Source organism: Phyllopteryx taeniolatus, chromosome 18 (assembly GCF_024500385.1).
Source record: "Phyllopteryx taeniolatus isolate TA_2022b chromosome 18, UOR_Ptae_1.2, whole genome shotgun sequence".
Taxonomy (NCBI): Eukaryota; Metazoa; Chordata; class Actinopteri; order Syngnathiformes; family Syngnathidae; genus Phyllopteryx; species Phyllopteryx taeniolatus.
The window spans coordinates 15,105,130-15,118,955 of record NC_084519.1 but is presented as its reverse complement, the minus strand read 5'-3'; the positions used below and the strand labels follow the sequence as shown (position 1 = coordinate 15,118,955).

Below are 13,826 nucleotides of genomic sequence, written 5' to 3'. Positions count from 1 at the left end.
CCCTACTTAATTGATACTTGTCTTAGTCCCGTTGAATAAAATGCAATGTGTTTTACATTTGTGCTACATATTGTAACAGGGCAGCACGGTGAGAAAAGGGAATAGCACATCTGCCTCACAGTTTGGAGGTTTTGGGTTCAAATCATCTGCCATTCTAATCATTTTGTAATCACAATCTAATGTTAATAACATGGCTTTAACGGCAAATTAGCTAATGAAGACGGGGCAATGTCAGCCTTGATTAGCGTTTGGCTGTTGAATGAAGGCTTTCCAAGCAGAAACAGACAACACATCAATAATAAGTGAACCGCTGCATTTTATTGCCATTGAACAACCTGACACAGAGCAGACAGCATTGGGCCTTATACAGGGTATACAAAGTATCACAGATGAAGGTGTGTTATCACATTTAGCTCGGGAAAACAAGTACACTTACAGTACATACAGAGCATTTGGTGCACGTGCAGTGAAGCACTCGTCGGCGGAAGACGTCTCGTCTGACTGCTCAGAGGTTAATCTCGATCTTTTTGATCGCTCCTGCGGGCTTAAAAGGAACGAAAGCAAACAGATCACGAAAAGGATTAAACTTGTCGCACAGGATCGATGAGGACCGACAACACTTTGTCCGTTGGGAGGCGCGTGGATGACGACTTGTTCATTTACCAGCCCTTTAATAAACCTACCTATTAAATCAGTTTTCTACATAAAAAAAATAGCAGCCTTCCTCCATTCCCCCGTCATGTTGTTTTTTTAAGGCACACGTCAAAGTCAATGAAGGCGTCGCTGGATGTTTAGCGTCCCATGGTCGGCATGGTGACAGCCGGGCTCGTGACGGTGGCGTCCTCGGCTTTCCACTGCGACGTCACGGTCTTGATCTGCGTGTAGAACTGGATGCCCTACGTGAAGAAACAAAAAAACGCACAACAACACGGTTTGTGTCGATCAACCTACTTTTTGATAGTGAACGTGCCATTTTGAAGCTTTTCCGACCTGTTTGCCGTAGAAGTTGGTGTCTCCCCTGAAGGAGCCCCGGGAGCCGGTGAAGGAGAACATGGGCAATGGGACGGGAATGGGAACGTTCACGCCAATCTGCAGAAAACCACAAATGGTTGGCACCAAATCAGTCATGCAGACAAAGTTGATCGGCCTCAAGCTTTTTAAACACCTAATTGCTGTGGTAAATTATTCAGCTATATAATTAGAAATAGGATTATTGCTATGTAAGTACATCTTGTCCTCTTGTATTTCATTTAACAATCACATATGGAGAATAAAACCTTTAATATAAAATACCATAATAAAAACTAATTTTTTAAAAATTGATTTTCTTACTTACTTTACTTGACGTATATTGTTAATATCTGCGATTTTTAATTACTCATTTATGTAAAAAAAATATTTTTTTAAAAGATGTATCTATTTTTAATTAATAAATTAAAAAAGACAATTTAAATATTTGTATTATTTTAAAATTAAAATTACAATTTATTTCGAAATGTCTAGGTGGTTTATTTTCTCAAATGTATTTATATTACTATTAAATTTACTTTAGGTTCATTGTTAATATGTATTAGTTTAACCATCTGTTAAAACAAAAAAAAAAGTTATTTTCCATTATAACATGTAAGAAAAGATGAAACAAACAAATTATGTACTTCCAAAATGGAAACAGTAAAATGTACAAAAAGTTCATAATTCCAAGTGGTTTATTTTCTGAAATAATTGACCAATTGTATATTAGCTAAAAAAATAAATAAATAAATAAATAATGAAATAATTTTTTGGGTTTGGTTTATTTTACTTAATGTATACTGTAATATAGATGCATTATTATTATTATTTGAAAGAGTAAAGGAAAAAGTAAATTGAAATGCACAATAAAAGCTTACCCTCAATTAGCACCTGGTGCTCACAGCAACTGGATAATCAATGCCCCTGGCCTTATGAGCGCATCTCAATGTCCTACATACTACCACCGACTCTCACGGATGCTCAATGGCCATCTCACCTGGCCCACGTCCACCTCGTGCGTGTATTTGCGCGCCGTGGCGCCGTTGGAGGTGAAGATGGCCGTGCCGTTGCCGTAGGGGTTGTTGTTGATCAGGGCTATGGCCTCGTCCAGGTCGTCAGCCTCCAGGACCACCAACACCGGCCCGAAAATCTCCTCCTTGTAGCATGTCATGTCCGGCTGGAGATGTCATTACACATAATAAATATGAACTCTTCGCCTCCAGCTGCTTGAAAGTTCAAACTTTTTACACTTGGGTGAAAGCGTAAAAAAGTATTTTATCGGCTCCCTCGGGATATGAGCTCAGCGGGGGACACAAGACTTAACAGCTGTGGCAACTCGCTACAGTGCGGCAGAACTTTCTTTTATTATAGACTCGGATGGTGTCTGTGAATAAATACCCTACCCGCAGCGAAAAACAAGCAACCGTTCAAGTGTTAGGATGGTTTTCTTAGTAATGATGCGATTTGTGCAAATATGTCTATAGTCACCCTACATTTCATTTTAGCAAAGTATAAAAATGGCTTCTATGTCAGGGGTAGGAAAAGTATAGCCCCCGAGCCCTTACAATTACATATATTATCAAGTCCTGTAATAAGTTTAATTAATTGAAGGTTGGTTTCTTAAAAATGTGTTTAGCCACTATATATTTAATTGTCATTCATTTATCTCATTAAATAATTGGTTGATAATTTGTATATAATAAAACAAATAAATAGTACTTGTTTCACCAAATACATGGTAAATTAATTCATGAATACTTTGATCAAATAATTGTTAAATTAATTATACTGCAATTCTTAATAATGAATATTTTATTATCAAACCGTTTCACATCGGAACAGTCATCCATCATACCACTTCCTGTCAAAATGGACGCAAAGAAAGAGGTTGTGATGGTTGGCTCACCGTTACGTTGCCCAAGATGGTGGGTCCCACAAAGTTGCCGTTCTCGTACGCTTTGACGTGGACGTTCCTGCCGTCCAGCAGCAACTTGGCGCCCTCGCTGACGCCGCTCTGGATCAGAGACTCCACGCGGGCCTTCGCCTCGGGTGAGATGAGCGGGCCCACGTCGGCGCCCGGCTGATCGCCTTGACATTGTACGTCGTGAATCAACAATTCATCGGTAACGCTAAGCGAGGGCGATGCGTTTACCTGCATTGACGCGCAGCGATTTGGAGCGCTCCACCAGCTCCGGGAGCCACTCGCGAGACTCGCCCACAAAGATGGCGGTGGAGAGAGCCATGCAGCGCTGGCCGGCCGCTCCGAAAGCCGCGCCCACCAGCTGGTTGATGGTGTTCTCCTTGTTGGCGTCGGGCATTACCACGCCGTGGTTTTTGGCACCCTGCGTAGATGACAACATAGTAAACGCTGTAAAGGTTTTTTAGAATTTCTTTCAGGTGTGATTTACAGTGTATATATTTTATAAATTTAATAACAAGGAATCATCTAATACAGGAAAATGTAAAATAAGATGAAAATAAATAAATAAAAGAAATTGGACCTTTTTTTCTTTTGACCAAATTACCATTTATTCACATAACACCTTTGTCCTCTTAATTTTAACATTTTTATCTTGTATAAGCAAATTACAAATGTATTTCCTTGAAAAACTACAAATTCATACACATTACTTATAATTAATCACCACCAAGATGGAATTTTTTCACAATCCTGTACATAAAGAGAAGGTAACAAATGGTCGCATTTCAAGTTTAAATGTTGGCATTTAGGCTACGGCGTACGTACCATGTTGGACTGCACCCTCTTCCCGTTCTTGGAGCCTCTCTCGTAGATGTATTCTCCCGCCTGGTTGGACCCCACGAAGCTGATGGCTTTGATGGCGGGGTGGTCGCAGATGAAGTTGACGGCTGCGTTAAAACCACACACAAAGGTTTGAAGTCTTCCTTCGAATAGACGCCGCGCCCGGATTATTTAGGGGACTGGCCTGCGTGCTGCCCGTGGATGATGTTGAGCGTGCCGTCGGGCGCGCCGGCGTCCTGCAGCATCTTGGCCAGCAGCACGGTGCATCCGGGCACGCGCTCCGACGGCTTCATCAGGTAAGTGTTGCCGCACACCATGCCGATGGGGAACATCCACAGCGGGATCATGGCGGGGAAGTTGAAGGGGGCGATGCCGGCGCACACGCCGATGGGCAGGCGGTAGGTGTATGTGTCCATGTCCTTGGTAATGGACGGAAGCGTCTCGCCCAGCATCAGCGACGTGATGCTGCAGGCGTGCTCCACCACCTCTGCCAAGGGACAGCAACAAACTCACGTCATGCTTAAAACAGAAAACAGACGGCCGCCGAGGCTTAAACGCTGACAAACAGTTAGCACCATTTGAGTATTTTTCCTCTATTTTGTGGTTAAGCTCCTATTATGGCTGGGTGGAAGATGGGCGGAGCAAAACAAAAACAATTCAAATAACTCATCTAAGGTCAACTTAAAAAATAGGTCGACACATAATTTCTGCCTCGAAGCTCCACCAGGACAAAATAAAAAGTTCCACCCGGAACCATGTTTACCTGCCAGAACCCGTTTCACACGGACATCTACTGCAGACAGATGCAGTGTTGGGCGAATGATAAACTTTGCCAAAAACCACAAATGAGTGTCTGGAAGTGATTTTTAGCACACGCTTAGATGTGTAATTTACATATAAAATGATAAGTATGAGTGCGCTAAATGGTAGTTAGCGTTTTTTTTTTTTTACCTGAAATCGTAATCGCTAGCGTGCTAATGCTAATCGCAATTGCTAACCGTTAAGCATTTAGCATTTTGCTATCTCAAATTCTGTTCAACAATTTTATAGCATACACTCTCCACCAACATATGCAGTTTAAGAATTGAAGTGCATCCCTAATAAATGAGGATAAAATGCATGTTAGTCGTAAAATAGATATGCATATTAACAGTCGGGGGACTCATTATTTGATTGTACAATCAATAGACAACAGGCGAATCGATTCTAAAAACATTGTATAGTGACAGCCCTAGATCCTACAGTACACCAATATGACCCGATCTGATGCAGCAATTCAAACTGAATTCTTTCATAAACTAAACTGATTATTTTTATACATTTAGTTTAACAATTTTGTAGATATTCTCTCTTTTTTTTTTTTTTTATTTAACAGCCACATCAAAGGCATGTTGTCTGCCTTTTTCATGGCAAATCCAGGAAATGATCATCAAACTTGGAAAGTCCAAACTGGTGTCAGGGGTTTTTGAGTATCTTGATTAGGTGTTTAATGTCAGAAATTTGGATATGCGCATTTGACTTTATAACAAGTTGGCCGAGTCATCCTGCTCCGGAGCGTTCCATTTAGCGTCCTAGCTAGCCACATTAGCTGAAGCCACGTTTTACAGCGGACGAGCTTGCGATTACATTCAGCGGCGGATTTCTGTTCCCGTCATCAGAAAAAAAGAGCGAGACAGAGAGAGGGAGAGCAAAATTGTGTTTTTATCGCGGCCCATTAACCGGCCAGCAGCGATCAATCCAGAGACGACGCACATAAAAAGCTCACTGGGACGCTTCGGAAGCCTTGCGCCGCAATCCACTGTGGAGTTGCCTTTACTGGAAACACATCAATCCATGAAGATGAACACCGGAAAGTCAAGAAAAAGACACCCCCGGGGAACTTATAAATTGATCAATAACATTTCATTTCCACCACTTTTATTTTGCCATTTTGGATATTTTGTCAATATGCAAACTGCCATTTGAATCCATGAAACGCTGCACTGAAAACGTTCTAACTTCTCACTGTGTTCCCCCCCCCCCCCCAAGTTTGATAATCCTCGATTGGCGTCATTGCTCCTTTTCCACAAGCGACTTTCTTCAGGCTTGTGATTGGCGAGAATGGTCTTCGCACTATCCTGGTGGTAGTGCCATCTTTTGGTTTGGCATGCACCTTTGGCAGCCTTTTTACTGTTTCTAATAACTATGTATAAATTGTGACATTAGAGATGAATTTAACTGAGTCCTTGATTTGCCCTTGTTTTAAATGCGACTCTCTTTTTTAGGCTTCCAATTTTGCAAGATGTGAGATTTTTTATTTTTTTTTATTGCCTTGTTTCTTTAACTAATACATTACTATAATACATTATTGTTCATTTATATATTGAAACGTGACATTTCAGATTTGCCGCTCTTTATGCAAATTACTTCCTTCGGGCTTCTGATTGGGTGGAATGGCCACAGGTTAATGTTTATCACATTTTCAGTTTCTTTTTAGTTTTATAATCGATTCAAGTATGATATATGCACAATTAACTCCACTTCACTAATATTCCTTTTATCCTCGATTCACCCTTTCTGCAAATGACTTGCTTTGGGCTTCTGATTGGCTAGAACGACATTACTATTTTACAGGTTCCCATTTTGTTTCAGTTTTTTTTTCCCACCATTTATTCAAGTAGGAGATATTCACAAGACCCTATTTGACTATTTTGTCAGTATAGCAATAATAACTTAAACTTATATAGCGCTTCTCAAAACAATCCAAGATGCTTTTCGCAAATCAGAAATCAATAAGCAATAGTCTCCTTTTCAGAAAACGACTTTCTTCAAGTTTCTGATTATTTTGAATGGCCTATCGAGCTTTGGCATGAACCTCACGAGGAGTTTCCATGAGGACAGACGTGTTGCTGATGTTTTTTTTTTTTGGTTTTGTTTTTACCCCAAAGTAGAGGATTTTTAATGACAAAATCTCAAGACTTTTACTCACGCAGTCCTCGAAATACGTCGCCTTCGGCATCTGCCAGAGTCTTGCCTTGTTCGAGCGTGATCATCTTGGCCAGCTCTTTCTACAATAAAATGTGTAAAAAAGAAAAGGATAAGCACACATCATACTTCCAGGTGTAAAGCAGTTCTTACAATGTTGTCTTTGATGAGTTGTTGGTAGCGTAGGAAGATCTGCTGGCGGCTCAGGATGGACGTCTCCGACCAGGAGCGGAACGCGCGGGAGCAGGACTCCGCGGCGGCCAGCATCTCCGTCTGGGTGGCTTTGGGAACGCGGCCCACCACCTCATTAGTGGCCTGCGAGGGTGGCGGGGGGCAGAGACAGTCCGTTCAGACACGCTGACTGCGACCAATGCGGTGAAGTCGTTACTTCAGCTAATGCATTAACATTTACTGCAAAATGTATTTTCTGATCCTTTACAAGGTTGTAAATTGGACTAGCATATTTACGAGCAATCATAAGCTTGCCAGAATGTTGCTGAGGCCTGGGACACCTCTTGTAGTACTTGTTTTATCTCCCCAAACTTCCTTTAATAGCAGAACAAAGCCAACGTATGAGTCTATAAATACTCACAGGGTTGTGAATGTCGAGCCATTCCGACGTGTTGGACTCCACAAACTTTCCGTCGATGAACAGCTTGGTGGTGGGCTGCATAGGTCACACAATTACACAGTCACATGAAGTACACGCTCAATGGATACTTTATTAGGCACCATTATCTTTTTAAAGGCATTTTTTAAAATGGCCGTGGCACTTGTGTCGGAGAGCTCCGTTGGTGAATTTTATTTTAGTCAGCTTAGCCTTCCATTTTCTGCTGCCCCTCACGCTGTCCAGCTGCCTTGTGTCAACCGTCGAGACCTTCAAGCTCCTGGGAATTAAAGTCTCTGAAGGACCTGAAGTGGGAGTTCAACATCAACTCCATCCTCAAAAAGGCCCGGCAGAGGATGTACTTCCTGAAGCTTCTGATGAAGCACGCCTGCCACGGGAGCAGTTGAGGCTGTCCTACACAGCGGTCATCGAATCAGTCCTGTGTTCTTCCATCACAGTCTGGTTTGGTGCTGCTAAAAAAAAAAGGACAAAACTCCGACTGCAACGGACAATCAAAACTGCTGAAAAGCTTGTCGGTACCCCCCTACCCACCCTTGAGGACTTGCACACTGCCAGAACTAAGACAAGAGCGTGCAAAATCCTCTCGGACCCTCCACATCCTGGTCACCAGCTCTTCCAGCTCCTTCCCTCAGGTAGGCGCTACCGATCAATGCAAACTAGAACTAGCAGACATTCCAACAGCTTCTTCCCTCTTGCCATTAACTTCTTAAACAGAAAAAACTTACAATTCCATTGCAACATGCTGCCAATTTTTTTGTCTTGAGTTTGTTGTCAGATTTCTGTGGGGCCAATTATACATTACTGGTGCACTCACTCTAGTAGTCTCGCCACGCTGCACTATTTGCATATCTTGGGACTTGCAAGAAAAAAGAAGGATGAGAATTACAAGTATGACTTACTCTTATCTCTGATAAAATGGAGGGATGGATGGATGGCTTTGTATTTTATTGACAAGTAATGCTGAACGAATGTTGTTCATTACCCCAAAATCAAAACAACCTAAGGATTGAAAGAGACTTGTACTCTTGTTCTGCTAAAAAAAAAAAAAAAGTACGCTGGACGCTTCCATGTTAGCAAGCTATAGACCAATCTCAAATCTCCCTTTCATAGCCAAGATTGTTGAGAAAGTTATTTTTAATCAACTCAGCAATTTCTTGAACTTAAATTGACTTTTTGACAAATTTCAATCAGGTTTCCGAACTCATCACAGTACAGAATCTGCTCTTATCAAAGTGCTAAATGATATAAGATTGAATACTGACTCGGGAAAGGTTTCAATTCTGGTCTTGTTGGACCTCAGTGCGGCTTTTGATATGGTAGATCATAATATATTGCTGAACAGGTTGGAAACGTGGGTAGGACTAAATGGAACAGTCCTAAAATTGTTACCTGCAGGAAAGGAGTTATTTTGTAACCATTGGAAGTGTTCAATCTCATCGAATGGCAATTACCTATGGGGTCCCTCAAGGGTCAGTGCTTGGACCCCTCGTGTTCAGCCTGTATGTGCTACCCTTGGGTCAAATTCATCGGAACTTTAATTTTGACTATTATAGCTTTGCAGATGACACACAGTTACATCTAACAGTGTCTCCAGATGACTGCAGTTCAATTGAGGTGTTGTGTCTAAAACAGATACATAACTGGAGGAGCCAAAATTTTCTTCAATTAAACCACAATAAAACTGAGATAATTGTTTTTGGCAATAAAGAAAAGAGGATTTCTGTTAGTAAATACCTGGAGTCACTCTCTTTAAAAACCAAAGGCCAAGTCCGAAACCTTGGTGTTCTGATAGAGTCCGACCTGACTTTCAACAATCATATCAAATCAATTACTAAAACTCTCTTCTACCATCTGAAGAACATATCCAGAGTGAAGGCTTACCATGTGTCAAGCAGACCAGGAGAAGCTCATCCATGCTTTTATCTCAAGTAGACTTGACTATTGTAAAGGTCTTCTGACTCGACTCCCTAAAAAGAGCATTAAACAGCTGCAGCTCATTCAGAATGCTGCAGCTCGGGTTCTGACCAGAACAAAAAGGTCAAAGCATACTACTCCAATTCTAAAATCTTTACAGTTTAGACCAATTTAAAAACTCTTGTTTTCACATGCTTTCTAGAGCATTTCCACTTTTAAATTATATTTCTTGCACTGTACGCTGTTTTAATTGTTAATTTTTTACCCCTCTTTGTTTTAAACGTCTATAAGCCGTTTTTTTCCCCTCGTCTTTGTCTTGTGTATTTTTTTAAATGTTTTTAATCATGTAAAGCACATTGAGTTACTGACGTTCACGTGTCGGGGAGTTATAAAAGCGGCACAGTGCGGGATGAACTCTTCTTACCACAGACGAGTAGCACATACGGCCCAGCTGCACGGCGGAAGTCTGGAAGGTATTAAAAGCACATTTATATTAACACTCCACTTGACTTTCTGGTTTACGGTAAGCAAATAAAAACGGGTTTAATGGTGCCACTTAAAATAAATTCAACAATCAACTTGAAAAACTGATTTATGCAAATGTGGATGAAATCTAGAACTGGCTTAATCCGACCAAACAAGTGTCACGAGCAAACTGTGCAGCAGCAGTGCGTGCTAACAGCTAGCCACGTAGCTAGTTAGCTTCAACCCACTGGCCCATAAACGCTGTTTTTATGCTTTACCTTCTTCTTCAGCACGGAGCGGAGAATTTGTGCCATTGTGGAAAGTAATGTTACTCTTTTAGTCCTTCAAGCGACCCACCACAGAACGCGTAGTTGCCGTCAGAACGTCCCCTGGCAAAAATACAGAAGGCGTGGGGGGCGGGCCTGGGAAGCTAATCGGCGATCTGTAAACCAATTTGAACGCATAGTTAGAGGCCAAGTGGTAATCCATGTGATATGTGGATCGATTAAAAAAACCTCAGCAAACGCAATCCTTGTTCGCTTCCTCCTTTAGGGGCGACGTTTAAACAGCGGACCAATCAGCCGATGGCATTCAACGGCCGCCCTAAATTCCCAGAAGCTGATTGGCTCCTGTCACACCGACGCCTGAGTTGAACTTGTCTCTGGTTCAAACGTTTTGGGAACGTATGCGTCAAAAAACATGTCAAAAGGTCCGTGCAACAACGTCAAACAAGTCCAGTGGGCATTTTGATTTTATAAAAGCGATTTTTTTAAAACCACTTAAGCTCGGTTTGAGGCAAGCTAAGCGAAGAAAATCACGTTTGACTACCCGAGTGTACAAGTGCCTGTTTCCATGGCAACATGGGTACACGCAACATGGAGTTCCTGCAGTGGAGTTGTGAGGATGTTGCGAGATGGATTGAGTCCATCGGATTTCCACAGTATAAAGTAGGTTGATATTGTAACGCGAGGTCGACACAACACGGGATTCAAACAATGGTGATGACAATCAATTGTTTTCTGTGGCAGCTGTGCTTCACCGAGAACTGTGTCACTGGCAGGAAGCTGATCTTTGTGGATTGTGCCCACATGCCAAGACTCGGAATCACAGATTTTAAACACATGCAGGTAGTCAAGGCTGCTCACAAGGCTTAAAATATACAAAACAAGGCTCAAAATACAAGACGAAAGGGATGTAAAGCGGCTGCGCTGCACGGATTACCCAATATATGCCATCTGTTAGTCAAAGGCTTGTTCTCCATGTCTGCCTTCATTTGAATGAATTAACAGTGTGCGCATTCAACTAGACGACAGACTCGCGCACGGTCATTGGCCGCTTAATTAGGTTACACTTACACAATGTATTACATTCACTTTGGCTTGATTCATCAATTACCCTTCTTGTAAAGCTGAATATGCTCACCAAAATATGAGGAGCAGCTCAATGTGATGCAGTAAAACTACTCACGATTTGCAGCACTCTCTGTATAAAGTCCAGCTTTACAGATGCCACATCTGTTGTGCTGTGTGAAAGGAAGTTTGTGTTTTGCGATGTTGCTGGTGTGGCTCTCAAAGGCGACATGGCGGCATCGGTCACAGTAAAGGTCATTTATTGGAGGTGCAGATTGTATAAATTGAGTCAATTAGGCGGCGGACGCTAGGTTACCATTATTATCAATGTCGTGTCTATCAATGCATATAGCACTTGTATTGGCTCTCATTGACTTTTGGAGGTTGTTGTCAGCCCGTCGTCACAAATGCGAGGTAAACAAAAATAAAAAAGATGTTTTTCCCGCGTCTCTCGTGTCTTGAGATGACGGCTAAATTAGCTCAGCGCGTCTGCTCCAGTGTCTCAGCATCAAGGTGGAGGCAGATGTAAACAGATAATGAAGGACTATTTGCCTCAAGACGTTCACACACACACAAACACACACACACGCGCGCTCCTTCATCTTCCTCTCATAAGATGAAACTGCCTCAACTCTCAGGGAGACGAGAGCACCAAACAACAAGTTAGACACTCCATCAAAGGACTCTGCCTTCGTCCTGTCTTAACCTTTACGTCACATCACCTGCTGTGCGCTCCGCAGGCCATCGCGGCGCATGTGCGCGAGCTGCTGGGCATCGCCGAGGTCCTGTGGAGTCGCAGCGTCGCCGACCCGCCGCGGGACCTCGAGGGCCTCTTCCTGGAGATGAAGAGTCGCACGGGCGTGGAGACCGATCAGCTCACCCCTCAGCAGCTCCTGGAAGACATACGCCACTGACCAAGATGAAAGTCCACGGCCAGCTTGTGTTTATCGTGGCGGATATGTTCCACAGCCACGCGTGATCATTAAAATAAATAAATAAATAAATCCACAATATTGAGAGACCATGCATAGTTTTTAACACACTTTTTAAATGCATTGACTGTGTTTGGAATCTCTCCTTAGCCACTAAACGGTGCCCATATGCTGAGTTCACACATTTGTAGTGCTGTTCGAATATGAAATCAATATAGTTTACGCGCTACACAGTGCCCTGAACGTATCCCACAATGCATCTTGAAAAGTAGTGAACAACTGAGCAATATATCCCATGATGCCTCGCGCCACAAACAGCAACACTAGCAAGGATGGACATGTGCTCGGTTTCTATTGTAAAATGGACTCAGGCTAAAGAAAATGTATTCAAATTAATTGTTTGATATTTATGACAGGAGGTCCACCGGCTGAATTTGATCCTTTATGTTGTAATGCGACTGCAATGGCGTAATTAACGGTGGGTCACACTTTGAAAAATATAGCGAGTGATTCCAAACGGCCATATTTGAACACCAAAAAAAATAAAAAAATCGCAGGAACGCTATGATATATTTCCGCCATATAGCGGGGGATTTCCACGGTGGACAATTAGGTTCCACCCCCAAAAAAATCTGCGGTGTAGCCGCGATATGGCCGGGAAGACTTGATATTGTGTGTGCGGAGGCGTGTCAATTGCATTTTCCTGCCCACCAACTGTACTCGGTGACTCAATCGCATGCGGGTTCTGACATTCACACCTCCCGCCCGCCCAGCACCTGCCTATTATAATTACAACATGCTCTATAATCAAATACTTGAGATGTTGTTGGAAATAAACATGACTCGAGGGTCCCGCAGGGGTTTCAGCCGGCAGGTACGCGGTAGGTGTCCATTTATTTCTCCACCTCGATAAGGCTAATTATTGGACTTTGAGGTAAGTGTTAGACTACCGTCATGATGTATCTCTTCCAAGGCCCCCCAAAAATATTCCTATGCTCGTAAAAGTAAAGAGTAGAGGGTACCAGCTCGGTGCCAACATTCCGTACTACAGGCCCAATGATGTTCTTAGTGGGAGCAGAAAAGTGCACTTGCGTTCGAGGGACGGAATGTTCGAAAGCCACGAGTACAGTCGAGTGTCGAGGGTATCGACTACTGGACCGAATTCTGGAATATTTTTCCATATCCAGAATTTGGACAAAGACCTTGTACCCTGAAAGGGGGGCCAATGATTGGACTCAAAGCATCTGCGACCTTTTGCAGAAGCGAAGAGGTCCGAAAAGTTGAGCGTAGAAAAAGCCGAACATTGGACGCTACCATCCCAAACACAAACCACGGTATCCCTCCAAGTACAATGACAAATGTTTGTCGGACTATGTTACATAAGTACAACCGTTTGCGGTTACCAACCTACACCATAACAAACCATCGCACCCATAAAATGGACAAAACTAATTAACCCCGATACGTTAGACTCAAAGTAAAAGGTAGACTACTTATTTCTTCATATTCTGCTGGTCTTATTGTCATGTATGCGGACTTGCACTCAATATGAAGAATCCCAGCGGTGTACCGAATGCAGTGGTCAGTGACAAGATGACCAAACTAGTGTTCTTATTGATCCGCTGCGGCGTTTGGACCAAACTATTGATTAGGAATAGAAATCTTTCACGCTGACTACAAATTGCCAGACGTGTGTGTGTGTGTGTGTGTCAATGTTCATGAGGTAAAATATATTTTTTTTTTTAAGCGCAAAGCTCCGGCCCAAGTGTCAAATACAGCCAAGTGAGAGTCATTCTTTATTA

General features: G+C 42.5%; 2 protein-coding genes across 4 annotated transcripts; one reads left to right on the top strand and one right to left on the bottom strand.

The window, feature by feature from the left end:
* Positions 1-298: 298 nt before the first annotated feature.
* LOC133467937 (methylmalonate-semialdehyde/malonate-semialdehyde dehydrogenase [acylating], mitochondrial) lies at positions 299-10,181 on the bottom strand. Of its 2 annotated transcripts, XM_061753136.1 has the most exons (12): positions 10,022-10,181; positions 9,703-9,744; positions 7,329-7,403; positions 6,890-7,051; positions 6,741-6,819; positions 3,957-4,259; positions 3,758-3,879; positions 3,164-3,353; positions 2,918-3,099; positions 2,009-2,188; positions 991-1,089; positions 299-896 (listed from the first exon to the last, which is right to left on the bottom strand). In XM_061753136.1, exons 1-12 carry the CDS (start codon positions 10,055-10,057, stop codon positions 792-794), a joined length of 1,575 nt encoding a protein of 524 aa, XP_061609120.1. In that variant the 5' UTR covers positions 10,058-10,181; the 3' UTR covers positions 299-791. The 2 variants fall into 2 exon arrangements, with proteins under 2 accessions (XP_061609120.1, XP_061609121.1); XM_061753137.1 differs by lacking the exons at positions 9,703-9,744; positions 10,022-10,181 and adding an exon at positions 9,246-9,321.
* On the top strand, positions 9,555-12,116 carry LOC133467942 (sterile alpha motif domain-containing protein 15-like). Of its 2 annotated transcripts, XM_061753147.1 has the most exons (3): positions 10,400-10,690; positions 10,772-10,870; positions 11,833-12,116. In XM_061753147.1, the coding sequence occupies exons 1-3, from the start codon at positions 10,604-10,606 to the stop codon at positions 12,004-12,006; spliced, it is 360 nt and encodes a 119-aa protein (XP_061609131.1). In that variant the 5' UTR covers positions 10,400-10,603; the 3' UTR covers positions 12,007-12,116. The 2 variants fall into 2 exon arrangements, with proteins under 2 accessions (XP_061609132.1, XP_061609131.1); XM_061753148.1 differs by lacking the exons at positions 10,400-10,690; positions 10,772-10,870 and adding an exon at positions 9,555-9,751.
* Positions 12,117-13,826: the final 1,710 nt, after the last annotated feature.